General features: G+C 45.4%; 1 protein-coding gene across 1 annotated transcript in view; it reads left to right on the top strand.

Annotated features, from left to right (window-relative positions):
* Positions 1-829: 829 nt before the first annotated feature.
* The window catches only part of GNA14 (G protein subunit alpha 14), a 123,233-nt gene continuing 109,166 nt past the window's right edge, over positions 830-14,896 (top strand). Inside the window, exon 1 of the mRNA XM_081152254.1 lies at positions 830-1,759. Within this exon, the coding sequence (XP_081008380.1) occupies positions 1,636-1,759 (124 nt within the window). The 5' untranslated portion in view covers positions 830-1,635. The remainder of the gene's footprint in view (positions 1,760-14,896) is intronic.

A 14,896-nucleotide genomic window follows, 5' to 3' on the forward strand; every position in this document is an offset into this window, starting at 1 on the left:
AAAGTGGTTTGAATGGCATATGCTGACCTGAAGAAGAGAAGGGGGAAAAACCCAAACATCCATGGCTGTGTACCGCAGGATCCCCTCCCTGCGCTTTCTCTTTTCTGCTTTTCCCGTGAACCTCTCTGCGCTCTGCCTCAAAATCTACACATAAGACAAAATCAGATGTCATCTACATTCTATAGTGTCATTTTAGAACAAAGAGGTGCTTTTCCATCTTTAAGTTTTTATCAATGCAGCTCAAACACGCTCGCGCCGTCCCAGGCGCCGGGCCGACCTGGCTGCGCGGACACACCTCGGCCAGGCTCCGGGGCCGGGGCAGGGGACTGCCAGGTGTGGCTGGCGACGAATCAGCTCCCTCTACAAAGCAGGAGTCTTTCTCAATATAAAATGCAAAGTACCAGCGGTTTTCCATCGCCGCAGCCCCAGCCCCCTCGTCCGGTGATGTAGTGAGGGAGGGTATTTACTGTCTGCCCTTGGATTCCTCGTATTTAACTGAGCCCAGAGGCAGCCGCTTCTCCGAGCGCAGCGCCCGCGGGCTCGGGACTAGCCGCGCCCTGCAGGCCAGCGGCCGAGCTGACCAAGGGCTTTGACCAAGCCCGCGCTGGGCTGGGGCGTCCGAGAAGCTGAGGGAGCCCGTTTAGGAATCCAGGGGGTGCGGTGCAGGGAGGCTGGTGCTCGAACCTCAACGTCGGGTGAGGGCAGAGCGCTCAGCCCGGTGCCCGGCACGCCCGTCCCGCGGCGGGGGCTTGGCTCCCCTGCGCTCCTCCGGCAGCGGGGAGGAGCTGCGGCCGGGAGTTGGTGAAACGCGCTCACCTGTCGGAACCCGGATCTGGGCAGGGCGCGGGCCCGGCGGCCAGAGCGCGCCGGTCGCGGCAGCCGCGCGGGCGGCCCTCCCCACGCCAGGACGCCGCCGGCGGGGAGGCAGGTGTAGCGGCTGCTCCCGAAGACTCTAGCCCCCCAGCCCCGCACCTCAGCTCCCTGCTCGCCCCTTTCGTCCAGAGGCGCCACCGGCTTGGTGTGTCCCAAGGCCAACTCCGGCAGACGCCAGGGTTGCAGGTTCGAGACGCTCCGCCTCCTCCTGGCGGGCACTTGCGCCAGCAGGGACCTTTGCACTTGGTGTTAGTCTGCGGTCACTGCTGAGGTTTTCAGAACTCTCCAGACCAGGGACAGCCAGGACCTTTACTTCTAACCGACGCCGTGCCTGCAGCCTTCCTGGGACACCCCCAGCCCCGGGAGAGTCCGCTCTCCCCCGGGCACCGACGCCCCACCTGTCTCTCTCCGTGCCGTCTGCGCCCCCTGACTGGTGCCCGACTCCCTGACCAAGGTGTGCGCATCTTCCGCGGGCCCGCAACGCCCGCCGCTGAGCCCCGCTCGCCTCGTCCCGCCGGAGCGAGCGCGGGCTGCGGGAGCCCGGATCCCGGGGGCACTCGGTAGGTCCCCGTGCTCGGGACCCACCCCCGCCTCGGAGCCCACCCGCGAGGAGGGATTAAACCCGAGAGGTCCAGGTTTCCCTCTGACTCGGAAACCCAAGTCGGCCCCCGCCTTTTTCCTGCAAGCCGGTGCCCGTCGCGGGTGCGCCCGGCGCGGGGACCCGGGCGCTCGGGCCGCTTCGCGCCGTCGGGGGCGCGCACCATGGCGGGCTGCTGCTGCCTGTCGGCCGAGGAGAAGGAGTCGCAGCGCATCAGCGCGGAGATCGAGCGGCAGCTCCGCCGGGACAAGAAGGACGCGCGCCGCGAGCTCAAGCTGCTGCTGCTGGGTGAGTGACCCCCGCCCTCCAGCCGCGGCCCAGCCGGGGTCCCCGCCGGGCCTGGAGCCGAGCGGGCGCCCCGCAGCTCCCTCCAGGCCCGGGGTTTGCAGATGTCTTAGACGCCAGTTCTCGGCACCTCCATTTGGACGACTCCCGACTGCCCCCCAACAGGGTCGAGACGGAACACTTGACCTCTGTGTGCCTTCCCCAGCTGCTCTGGTTAGCCTCTGTCCCTAAGCCTCGACCTCCCACCCCTCGCCCCCCGCGCACGCGGATCCCGCAGAACCCCACCTGGGATGTTCGGGCCGGAGCTGTGGCGGGGAGCTGCCTGATCCACATCTTGGGTTCACTCTAGCCCTGGCCCCTGCTCTCTCAGTTCTAAATAAGTACTGTTGCCGGAGTGCTTACCAAGTGCAGGACTGTGCTAAGTTCTTACGGGCGTCACCGCAGAGTGATGCGGGCAGGTACTATATCCCCATTTTAGAGAATTAAAAATGGAGGCCCAGAAAGTGGGCGAATTAGACTTGACCAAGAAAAGGCAAAGGAGATACCAGGTCAGTCGTGGGGGTGAAGCCCAGGTCCTGGCCACTCCTCGACCTGTGACCCCCCTCCCTCCACTTGCCAATCCTGGCTCTCTCTGGGAGGCCTCTCTGTTTGCAGCAGACCCAAAACTCCCCTCCCCAGCTGACTCAGGTTCCTAGGATTCTGGCTCTTTTTGTCTCCTTGCTCTAGGTAGGACACATTTTCAAAAACAGAAAGAAACGTTTAAGGTTGCCCCATTTATGCCTTAGGGCCCACCTTTCTGACTTTCTAGAACCCTGTTCAATCCATTTGCTCTTTGAGGAATATTTACCTTTTCTTGCTTTCAGACCAGTATATCTGCTGTCAGATCCCTCTGGAGCAGCTGCAAGTACTTCAACTTTTTTTTTTTTCATCCCTTCCAGACAGGAATTCTCTCTTATACCAGGTTTTTGTTTTTGTTTTTTTGGTCTTGTCTTTGATACAAGGAGTCTCCCTCCTAGAAAGTGTTAAGGAAAGAAAAGTTGGTCTAGTTAGAACAAAATAGAGAAGGCTTTTAGTCAGCCTTGCCTGCGACCTAGGCAAGGAAAACCCCTTACACTTATTTCCCAGCGTTTTGGTGGGCAGGGTCTGACCTTCCCCAGGCTGTGCCCCTCCCCACTGAGCTAAGTGTCTGCAGGTGAAGTAGGCTGCCCACCTAGAGCCCCCACTGACCTTCATGCCCCAGACACCCATGAAATCTTTGCCCAAAGCCCCCAAGCTTGCTTGCAGGGCCTTTGCAAGCAGAGAAGGCAGACTCCATCCCTGAGGAGTGGCCAACAGGGCAGCTGTGCAGGTTGTGGAATAGCCGGCAATGTGGGCTGAGGGTCCACAGGTATGTCCCAGAGGCCTCCCTGGATGGGGAAGGGAAGACATCTGTTATTTGGGAAGCATTGCTCTTTCAAGCCTGTCCTGGAACTTGGAGGGGTCTGAGAATTCTAAATTATACCTGGACTCCAAGTGGTTCTAAAGCTGGATTTGTCAAGGTGTGACAGTTTGCTAGCTTGATTAGCACTTTAGTGATAATTATGAGAGCCTCCATTTGTACTCTTGCCCCAGGCCCTATAGATGATAGGGGCGGGCTGGTGTTAGCTACATACTTCTTCTGGTCAAGGACAGGCTGAACCCTCTTTCATTTTGATGTATTTTGATGTGTGTTAGTGTATGAAGTACAGTGCCTGGAATACACTAGGAGCTTGGAAAATGCTGGCTCTTATATGAAAAATGAAGTGGTAAGCTGAGCTGTACTGTACTGGCACTAAGCCTATTTGTTTGAAGGAAAATGCTTGCATTTTATACTCAAACCAGGGAAGGAATGTTTGCAGATAAATCATTTGCCCTGGAAGTCAAATTTAATCCTGGTGACTAGAATCCTTCATCTCCCCAGGTCCTTGCCCCAACCCTTTTCCTGTCCCCTTCAAGCAGGACTGCTGTGACTACCTCCTTGAGTCAGTGCCAGTCACTCAGAAATGGCTAGAAATAGTTTCCAAATGAGATGGAGCTGCCCAGAAACTCCCAAAGGATGGACTTCAAAACCTCTGATTTCTTTCAGTCTTTAAGGGAGTAGTGCACACTTCTATTTTTTCTCAAAATAAAGGAGGAATCAATGACTCAGAAAATACAGGAGGCAGGGAAGGATCCATGCTGTTTTGTCTGAAGTCAGGCAGTTTGAGTGCAAAGTTCATTCACCTGAGTCTCTGTAGTGCGTGAATTAGATGATCCACTGCTCAGATGCCTCAGGTGAAAGCTCCACTTTGCAAATGGAAGCTTAGGATCGAGTGTGGAGTGTGGGCTGACCTGCAGAGTCACCAACTCTTCCACAAGGAAGCATACTTTTGCAATAACACAAGCTGAGGATGTTTCTGAAGTGCATCTGATGGTTCAGTGCATATCCTGTTTGTGCTTAATGAAAGTGTGGGCCAGTGTCCGTAGGAAAGATAAAAGCTGCTGTCTGGTTAGGGCTAGTAATCGCGAGATGTCAGTGTAATGCTCTCTCAGAGGAATGAAGTTGGAAATAAAGAAGGTTCTCCACTCCAGCAGAAAGAAAATCCTTATCAGTTCCTCAGATGAAAGTAGGACAAAAAGTAGTTCCGATAAGAACCCCGATAAGTACTCGTCAGTGTAAGGAGAGTGTGTGGGCAATAGAAATAAAATGGGGAGAAATGTGATCTCTTAATGATTTTTTTTTTTTTTTTTTAAAGTATTAAATGAGGCTTGGTGAATGTTAATTAGGTTGAATCTTAATTTTGGATGCAGACCTCCTGTTGGAACTGTCTGGAAGGAACATTTACTGGGGAATTGGAATTGAACTTTTGTTGGTATAAGAGTTAAAAATGGAGGTTCCTAGGCCATACTGTTTGTGTTCAGACCTTGGCTCTCCCCTTAGCTGTGGACTAGCTTCTCTCGGCCTTGTCTGGCAATGAGTGCTTGGTAAGCATCAGCTATCATTGGTCCATTTTTGAGCATTTTTAAGCACCAGAGAGGTGTCACTTTCCATTTTAGTTGTTCAGTTGTAGGTAGCATAGCAGTTTGTCTAAATAGTCCTGGTAGTACTTTGACCAAAATGTCTTGCTTTGAGTCTTTCTCACTGTGTTTTTGAGCCATAAGCTCTTTTTTTTTTTTTTTAAACAGCAATTTTTTAAAAAATTTGATTTTAGAGAGTGGCAGAGAGAGAGAAAGAGAATCATTGATCAGTTGCTTCCTGCACAAGACTGACCAAGACTGAACCTGCCACCTCCAACCAGCTGAGCCACCCTGGCCAGGGCCATATGCTCATTTTAAAGTCACTTTTCCTCCTTGTACCAAAGTTGGAAATCTGAGCCCAAGGAAGTTTTATTGCATTGATTACAACAGAATCCCCTTTTAGAGCTGTCATGTTTCTGGGCTGGAAGCCTGTTAGAGGAAATGGCGTAGAGAGTATGGGTTTCTCAGTAGAAGGTGACAGAATTTTCTGGTTCTGTGAAGAAGAAAAGGCACAAAATGGTCAGTGTGCCCACGTTCCTCCCTTCTCACTTAGTTTAATCCAAACACATGGTGCGCGGAGCTGAGGATCGTTTCCACGCTGAGTGGGAGCTGCTTTTCCACAGGTAGCTGCCATGAGGAAGGTGGTCGTAACCGCTGACGGGGGACGACAAGGCGTGACAGGGGCAGGGAGGGGTCCTCTGAGAAGGGGCTTAGAGATGGGGGCAGGATGCTGAGGCCATCCACATGCGGGCTGCTCCCTGCCTACTGGAGAAACTTGTGAGGACAGTAAGTGCTGTTCTCAGGATCTGGGATAATACGAAGGACCCCTCGGGGGCAGGTTTCATTGAGTTTTGGTGTTTTATCTTAGCCACTTATGTGACTATTATGTTCACTACAAAATAAATGTTAATCCAGAAATGCTTAATGTTTTGTGCCACGATGTGCTTCCGAAAGGGAGGCCATGAGACTTGATCCGTGGCCCATGTCCGTGCTGGTGCAGTAAACCCCCCTCACCAGGCGGCCTGCTCCCGCCGTGACACAGCCGTCCCTGGAGCCCCTCAGGAGGCAAAGGCAAGGCCTCCCTCTTCTTTCTGCCTTTAAACGAACACACAACCTTTCAGATAACGGACTTTTACCCTTTGTACCTTTTCAAATAAGGTGCGTGGAGGTATGACTTACATACAATAAAAGTCACCATTTTAAGTGGGCAGCTAGATGTGTTTTGACAAATGTGAATGGTTGTATGAGCATCAGCACAATCATGATATAAAACATCTCCGTCATTCCCAAAACTTCTCTGTGCCCCTCTGTAGTTAACCTCCTTTCCGCAAATCATTAAAACATTTTTTAAAATTTGGAAACAATTAGTAAGAATACAAATAATACAAAAAACCCATAGGTATACCTATTCCCCAGTCAACCCATTATTGAAATTTTACCCCATTTTCTTTCTCATTTGTTCCCTTCGGTTTTTCTGAAATGTTTGAGGGTAAATTATACGTATCAGTTCTCATATATTCTTTAAAAATGTTTTTCTTTATGTTCTTTTTTAAGTTTTTTCTAATCTGGAACATTTCCATAGGCTGGCATTGCTTTTTTGACTTTACATTTTTGGAAAATATAGTCCCCTCTTCCTGTTTCTTTCCCCCCCCTCAGTTAAACCCTCTCCCTTTTTAGTAGAACGTTCCTCATTTGGGGTTTGTCTGATGATTTTCTTATAACTAGAGATGCCAACTATACATTCTGGGCTGGAACTCCAGGTAGGTGATGTATGTCCTTCCCAGGGGGTCACCTCTACAGGCACCCCATGTCTGTCTGTCCCTCATTGGTGATATTTAGTTTGATCACCTGCTTGTTTTCTCCACTGTCTAACAATTTTGGGGGTGATAGTTCCTAAGACCATGCACATATTCTGCTCATCAAAATATCCCTCTAGATTTTGTGTCCTGATCCAATCTGTAACTTGATGGCTACTAAATGATGATTTCCCAACTCCAGCACTACCCCCACATTTACCAGTCGGCCCTGTAACAACCTTCCTTTTGCTATTTATTTGTTTGTTTATAATCCATACAAACTCATTAATCCCTACGGTGTTGTTTTTAACCAATGTTTTTTTACTTCATTACTGTTTTTAATCATTTTGTGCTCAAATATACTCTATTCGCACAATGAAATCCCCTTCAAGCTGGTCCCTTTGTCATTGTCACATGCCTCCATCATTTCTTTGAGCACTTTCTTACTTTCAGAAATAACTCCAGGCTCATCTTATATCAGCCTTCCCAGCCCAGGAATTAGCTGTTTCTCTGCAGGGCCTTGGTTCTTTTAGTAGAGAACTTCACCTTTTCTTTTACGATGCTTAAGCCACTTGAACAAAGCTATCAAGTCCACTAATTCAAATCAATGCTCAGTATCTAGTACCTGAAAAACCACATTCTGAAGCATGGAGTCAGAGGATGAAAGTTTTGAGACTGTGAGCAGAGCTGAAATGAAAAAATCTGACAGTGAGTTGGCTAAAGAGCAGTGTAAAAATACGTCTTAACATTCAAGATGTTCTTTTTCTTTTTTAAAGTGCCTTCTAGTCTAGATCACCTTTTGTTTTTTCTTTTCCCATGATACCTGAATCACAAGAGAAAAGCTTACCTTGTAAGAACCCGCACGTGTGGGGCTGCAGGGAGAGAGGTAACCAGATTGAGAAGGCAGAGAAAGAGAGAGAGGTTTTCAGTGAGTCAGTGTCAAAAAGCTATTATGTTACTAAAGACAGAGGTTGGAATTCAGACCAAAGGGGACTTTATTGGAAGGGCTCTCACCAGGGCATCTCATGAAATGAAAGGAACTGAGTAATAAAGACGAGGAAAGAGCAAATGGCAGGGCAGTTCTGGGGCACAGCCATCAGCATGACTTGGCTCCACTGTTTCCAAGCTTGAGGGCCCTCTGGGCCTTCCTTCCCCTGTGCAAGTCTAAGGCCTGCTGTGGATCAGGGTGAACTCCTGGGTCAGTCACTTCTGGCCGAGAGACATCCATCACAGACATGGCCTGGGGTGGGCTTCCCTGTGAGTCAAACACTGTCAAAGGAATGGAAGTGCATCAGTGGAAATCTAAGAGCTCTAAAGGCAGAAGTCTGTGCAGGAGCCTCTGCGGGAGCCCCAACTTCCGCTGTGAGCAGTTGGCTCTCTGCTGATGAGGAAATTAATGGGCTATCATGTTGGCCAGGGTTCTTGGTTGCAGACCATTTAAGCAGAAGAATAATTTATTGGAGCGGAAGCAGGAAGCACACAGAATCGATGGGAATTGCAGAGCAGGCTCAGCCAAAGGGCAGGATCCAAGGGAGTCTTGACACTGGTATCAGACCAGACTGCCAGCACACAGCCAGTGACTCTGCTCCCCCTGAGTCACTGAGCTGTGCTGGACGCTCACCTCCATAGCAGAGCTGCAAATACGCTGACCATCTCCTGCATCCTGGTATCACTTTTCACAATCTCAGACCATCTGATTGTGCCCAGCTGGCAGGAAGCTGGGGGAGAGCAGCATGGCATAGTGGTGAGAACATGTTCTCTGGGTTTAAAATCTAGGCGAGTAGTTAGTTCCCATTGCCCTGCCAACCCCTCATCTGGGTTCAGGACACCTACCTACTATTACACTGATAGAACTAGCACGTCGAGTTCCCAGAGGACATGTGGGCAGGAGGGTCAACAGCATGAAGTCTCTGCTGGTGACCCCTTCTCAGAGATTAGGGGCCTAGTGTGTGGCCATAACAGAATCATGAAGTGAGCAAGTGTATTAAGGCTCTCGAGACTTGAGTTTCTTTTTTTGGTGTGTGTGTGAGGCGGTGGGGGGAGCCTCTGAGTACTAGGTAAATGACAAGACATTTCCCTTGAGCCCCAGGGTCCTCACTTTTACAATGAGAGGCTTGGATTCAGTGATTTCTGAGGTCCTACCCCATTCTATCATCGGCTGTGCTATACCAGTGGTTCTCAAAGTGTGTTTCTAGGACCAGTAGCATCAGCATCTCCCAGGAACTTGTTAGAAATGCAAACTCCCCAGCCCTTTGAATCAGAAATTCTGGAATGGGGCCAGCAATCTGTATTAACAAGCCCTGCAGGTGATCCTGACACATGCTCAGGTTGAGAACACACTCCGTCTGATAACAATGGCCTGGAGCTCAGGACTGGGCAGCCTCTGATTGTCACTCTAGGCCCTCAGGCAGACATCCTTGTCTTCGAGCAGTTACCCAGGAGGCCCTGGGGACTGACCTGCCTAGGGAATGCTCTGTTTCTTAAAGTTGAAGCATTCTCCCCATGAACTTGATGAAGGGTCTTTAGAATCTGAGCTGGGTAATTTGTAGGGGTCTTTTAACCTTGACCCCAAATTGGTGGGCAAAGAGGAAGAGCAAGCACATACGTACAATTTACTGTGGCCAGAGTCCTTACAAAAGCAGAGTGGTCACGCTTGCGTGCACTCTCGCACTTTGATGCTCTACTCAAAAAGTTATGCTCCTTAAATTGCAATGGCTTTGTGGCAAATAACCATTAAGCAGTTATCTTTCTATCCTGAACTAAGTGGTGCAGAGGAAGCATATTCTAGTACGAGCTCCCGTATATCTGTCTTCTCTTGAAAAATTCACCCTCCATGAAACATTGGCTGGTATTTCCATCCAAAGGGTAATATTCCTGGTAGCCAAGTTTTTTTTTAAGTAACTGATAAATCTTCATTTTTTTTTTACCTTTTTTAAAAAAAAAAGAATAATAGAAAAAGAGAACACTTATCTTTTACTATTCTTCCTGAAGGGTGTCTTCTGTATTGTTAGTTGTCAGTGACCCACAAATGGATTAACTATGCCACTGCCCTCTCAAACCTGCCATAAATAACACCCTCCTTTTGAATAACTCGTTCCCAGAATTTTTGTTTCTCTTGCTCAGCTGCTAGGTAAATGGGAAATATAAGCTAATTGTATTACTGAACAAACTCAAATAAAAGAAGATGGAAAAATTTGCAGAATCATCATCTAATCTACAAAGCAGTCTAAATCCTAGTAGTAGTCTAAGTCAGTGCCACTCCAAATGGGCCCAGGCCAGTCTGTTCACACATGACAAGCACAGAAATTGAGAGTAAGCATCTGGAAACTTTCACAGCAATTTAACATTGCTGTGCCATTGAAGGGTATTTTTATTGTATTTTATAAATGTATCAGTCTGCAACTGAGGGGAAAGTTCTAAAAACTCATCCCTTACCAGAGACAGTTTGAGGAACACAAGTGCAAAACTGCATTTTATAGATGGGGTGGAAAAGGTCCAGAGGAGTCAAGTGACTCAGCAGATGTCACACGGCTTGGTGGTCAGGAGCCGACTGGCAGCAGAACCAAGGCTAGAAGTCCAGTCTCTAAGTTGCCAACCCATCCTTGCAATAAGTCACTCTAAATCTTCATGTTGAATTTGGTTGTTTCTAAAGCAACACTGATTGTAAGACTTGCCATTGATTTGAAAACAGCTTTTTCAGGAGAACAACCACCACCATAGTAAATGTACACTTCAATGCAAAGGCATTTCAACCTTAAAAATGTTCACTTGTGTGGTAATAAATCTTGGAATCAAGGATATAGGTAATTTATTTCTCCTTTTTCCCCCTAATTAGATAGTACAAATTTAAAATAAAGCAAAACTCTTCCAGTTATTAATATTGTATTTAATCCATGAAACCAATTTTCATGCTGCAATTAGATTAGGGAAGAAACCTCTTTGTATTGCCTTTAGCCCACAGGGCTTTATTTTGAGTTATTATATGAAATTTTGAAAAGGGTTGCTTCCTAGATTAGACTGTCATATACAAAAAAGGTTAAGAAAAAAGAGCAACCAAATGTTGTGAGAGCTCCCATGTCTGCATAACTGTGGATGGGCCACATCCAGGCAATAGATAAGTTTAGGAAGAATTTCACTTGAGACCTTGAACTCCATGAAGGCTTTGCTCACCATTGATCCCACAGTGTTGAGCACCAAGCTAAGCTCAGATACTGGCTGAATGAACATATGTGTGATTCTTTATTTAGTTTACATGAAATACTGGATGAGAAGTATGAAGAATTTCTTGGAGGAGGTGGAGATCTCTGTTGTTTGGGGGTGGTCTAGGAAAGTTCATGAAAAAGATAGGCCTAGGCTGCTTCTTTAAGAAAGACAAATTAGAGAATCCCAGGATTGATTTTTTTTAAAAATGTCGACTATCTTGGCTAAGTGCTCATTTTGAATATATATTTATTACCTAGATTAGTGGTCTCAAAATATGCAAATTGAGCCTGGGTCCCAGGACTGAAATGATATCTGGAAAATAGTCATTGTACCCCTGTAACGACTTTTCCTCATAACTGTGCAGGATAAAATTTAGATGTGTAACTGGAACTACAGTTGAGAAGCTATTATTCTTCCCTACTGCTTTATTCCAAAATAATTTGAAAACAATGATAACTCCTCCTGGTCTTTATGGAACTTTTCTCAATATGTATAGCTCTGTCTGTAAAATAAAGGCATTAGACCTCTTGACTTTAGAGGCCCATTGCACACTTAATTTTATGAATAAGAAATTTGGTAGCTCTAAAGGGGACTCAGTAATTGCAAGGACTTAACTCCCCTAAAGTTTAAGACCTACTTTGGTGTGTTAAGAGCCATACTACCTGAGTAAAATTCATATGAAATCGGCCTCTTTCTGTGCAGCTAACAGAAATAATAATCTTATCTTGCACTAAGTAGGGATATTTGAAGTGATAAGACATTATGTGCTCCACATATAATCATAGTCGTGCTTCTGTCTTCCAAAGCCCATATCTCACCAGAACCTCCCCCAGAGGCCAAATCCCTGCTGTGCCCAATTCTTGCCATCCTATTTGCCATTTTTCTTTCCTTCTATCTCTTGTCTGGATTACTCCATCATCCACCACTCCCTAGCCCTGAGTCCATTCTCCACACTACAGCCAGAGCGATAATTTAAAAATGTAAATCTGATTATTTTCCTGCTCAAAACCTTTTTATGTCTTCTCATTGCCCTTTGGTGTAAATCTAAAATCTGTGCATGGCCTGTGGGACCCTCTGTCTGTCCCCCACCACCCCCTGCCTTATTCCGTGATCACTCATTTCTGGCCACAGGGCCTTAGCCTTTTAGGACTTTCACTGGGCCAAACTTCCTCATTAGGCCCCTGCATATGCCGATCCATCTTCCCACACACGCTTCCTTGCTAGTCCTAACTAACTGCTACTCATTTGCAGAATGTATCTTAAATATTCCTGCTTCCCACACATTCCTGACTCCCCAGTTCAAAGTCTCCCCAGAATATTCTCCCATAGCCTGTTCCTACGTTGTTGTTTTTTAAATAGTGCTTATCCTAGCTTGAAACTCTCCTTCTGATACTGTATTTACTATCGGTCTTCCCTGCTGGACTCTAAATTTGATGAGCTTGGGGACTCTTAGAACCAGTGAGTCCTTAGCATCTTGTTTCTGAAACACCCAGACACTATACATTTCTGAATGAACAAATATATTGCCAGTTAGAATCAACATTATTACATAAAAGAAAGGATATTTTAACCACAAAAAAGTAGAAAGGGCTTATTCTTAATAGAGGATAACACTTTAAATTGAATAAATGTGCTTTTATGACTGTTTATTCTTTTTAAACCTTCACATTTGGACTAATGAAATATCATTACATACTGACATTGGAGTGTGGGCCGATGCTCTGGAATCTGTGATTTAATTCATGCATCTTATTTGTTTCCTAAGCTTTCAGATTTTCTTATGTACAAAAATGAATACTCTTAATATATTATTATTTTTTTACTTAAAATGTGGCATATTTGTAGCAGAGACCGCTAGCAGTCTCCTGTCTATCTGTTCTTTCCTCCTGTAATACTAGAAGTTTTTTTCTGGGCATAGGGACACCACTTAATGACTATATATTTCTCAGTTTGCCTGCTGCTAGGTGTGGCCATTTGACTAACTTACATCCCGTGGGATGTAAACCTGTAATAATACAGGCAATTTCTGAGTCTTGACCTTAAAAGGAAAGGAGGCTTTCTTTCCTTCTACAGAAGGATGTGACTTTGTTGGCAGGAGCTAGAGCAACCATCTTTTACAAAGAGATGGAAATCAGATGTTGAGGATGTAAAAGCAGCAAAGTAGGAAAGGCCTGTGACCCTGATTCCATGAAGCTCCCATATCAACCCTGAACTAGGAATGAGGGGACCCTTGTCAATAGCAGATAAACTAGAATCCTAGCTAATAAAATATTATGCATTCTGTTTTGCATTTAGCTTTTCAGTGCTCAGCAATATGTCTGGGAGTTCTTTCCAAAGCATATGCAATTCTAAGGCAGGAAAGTCAGAATGTAATAATATGGGGAGGGGAATCTAATGTGAGGATGTTACTGGCCAGCTTATGGGCAATGCTGTACCTGCGTCCCTCACCCTTGCACAGTCATCAGCATTGAGATATATGACATGCTCTCCTGTATTTTCTGTAACTGAGTTTGCAGATATTCCATAGAGGCTTTTCTGTGAGCAAAGATACATTTGAAGCTGCTTGGTTCAAGTAATATTGAATTCATTAACATTGAAAAATCTAGTTTTCCTAAGCCTTTAATGTTCATTTTAATTTTTAAAAATCTAGCAGTTTTGTATAAAAATAACCATGCATTTCACTTAATTATTTGATTACTTTTTAATTTACTACTAAATTAACTCCATTTGTTAATTCAGTGAATTAAATGATTAGATTTCCTTCAGACATTTTAAAACATATTTACACGTATTAAAGGCCTGAGTATTCTCAAATATTTCAGACCTCTGACAAAGCTGGCAAGTAAAAGCTAAGCATTTAAGAGACTCCAGTAGACCTCATAAACCTAAAGTTATAAATTAAATTAATCTTACTCTTGTACACCAAGGGTGGGGAGCATCCGGCCTGTGGGCCGTATCAGGCCTGCGAAATCATTTTGTCTGGCCCTACCAAGGCAACTACAGATGGGACTTGAAATTCAATAAATCTAGGAGCTTTCTTCATAGCTAATTTTTAAGTTGATAATTTTGTATGGCCTGCAAATGATGTTATAAATATCCAAATGGCCCTTGGCAGAAAAAAGGTTCCCCATCCCTATTTTAAATAGTCAAATACTGTCTCTAAATGTAATAAAATACTCCTTAAATTTATCACAACTCTAATAGATTATTTAATATCAGATTGAAATACCTTAAATAACAACAGTATCAAAAAAATTCAGTGCTGACTCATGATTACTATACTTCTTAAATTTAACTTAGACTCTTATTGCTACATGTATGATTTAGGTGTTCTTACTCCGTAGTGTAATGGGGCTTGCAAAGTTCCGCTCAGCGAAGAAAAGATTTACAATCTCAACCTAAGAGGACAATTTTTCAAGTCCCTACAATTTCTTGCTACCCAACGCATCACTTATTCCTTTATTCCAATTTTTACTGTTTAAAAAACCTTTTAATCGCCTCATTTGAATTGATTAGATGCAGAGCCTGCAGTGGCAGTTTCTTCATTACCTGACTTGTGTTGAAGAGATTCTGAACTTTTAAAAAAACTGTTAGCTGTCTCATGAGCATCACTTCTAATTCTTTTATTGTCACTTTAAAGAAGAAAAGCTTAGATCTCAGATTTGAGTAATGAGAGATTATGAGGTCCTTTCTTAATGCTTGTCTCTGTTCTGCTCTGGATGTCCTGTGTTTGAACACATCTTATCAGTCTAATATTGTTACCGCATTTCTTCCCTTTCAACGGAAACATAAAGCAATTTAAGAATGAGTTAAATACACGGTGAAATAGAGTGAATTAAATATAAAACCCTAATCACAAGCCTACTGAAAACTCCACCAGCTGCAAGTCCTTGAAGCATGCATTTAGGTTTAAATTTAAATACCTTTTTGTTTTTAAAATGTCTAAAAGTTGGCTGAATCACTCCCTTTGACATCTCTCTGCCTTGGTATTTGTCGCTCTGGAATTGCAGGCTGTCTATAGGTAACTCATGCATGAGGAAACTGCCTGAACTTTCCCTGGCCATTTTCAAATTACCATTCACTAGGGCAACGAGGAAGTCTTTCTCCCTTGCCTAATAATTTCGTT

The sequence above is a fragment of the Miniopterus schreibersii genome, assembly GCF_964146895.1.
Source record: "Miniopterus schreibersii genome assembly, chromosome: 11".
NCBI lineage: Eukaryota > Metazoa > Chordata > Mammalia > Chiroptera > Miniopteridae > Miniopterus > Miniopterus schreibersii.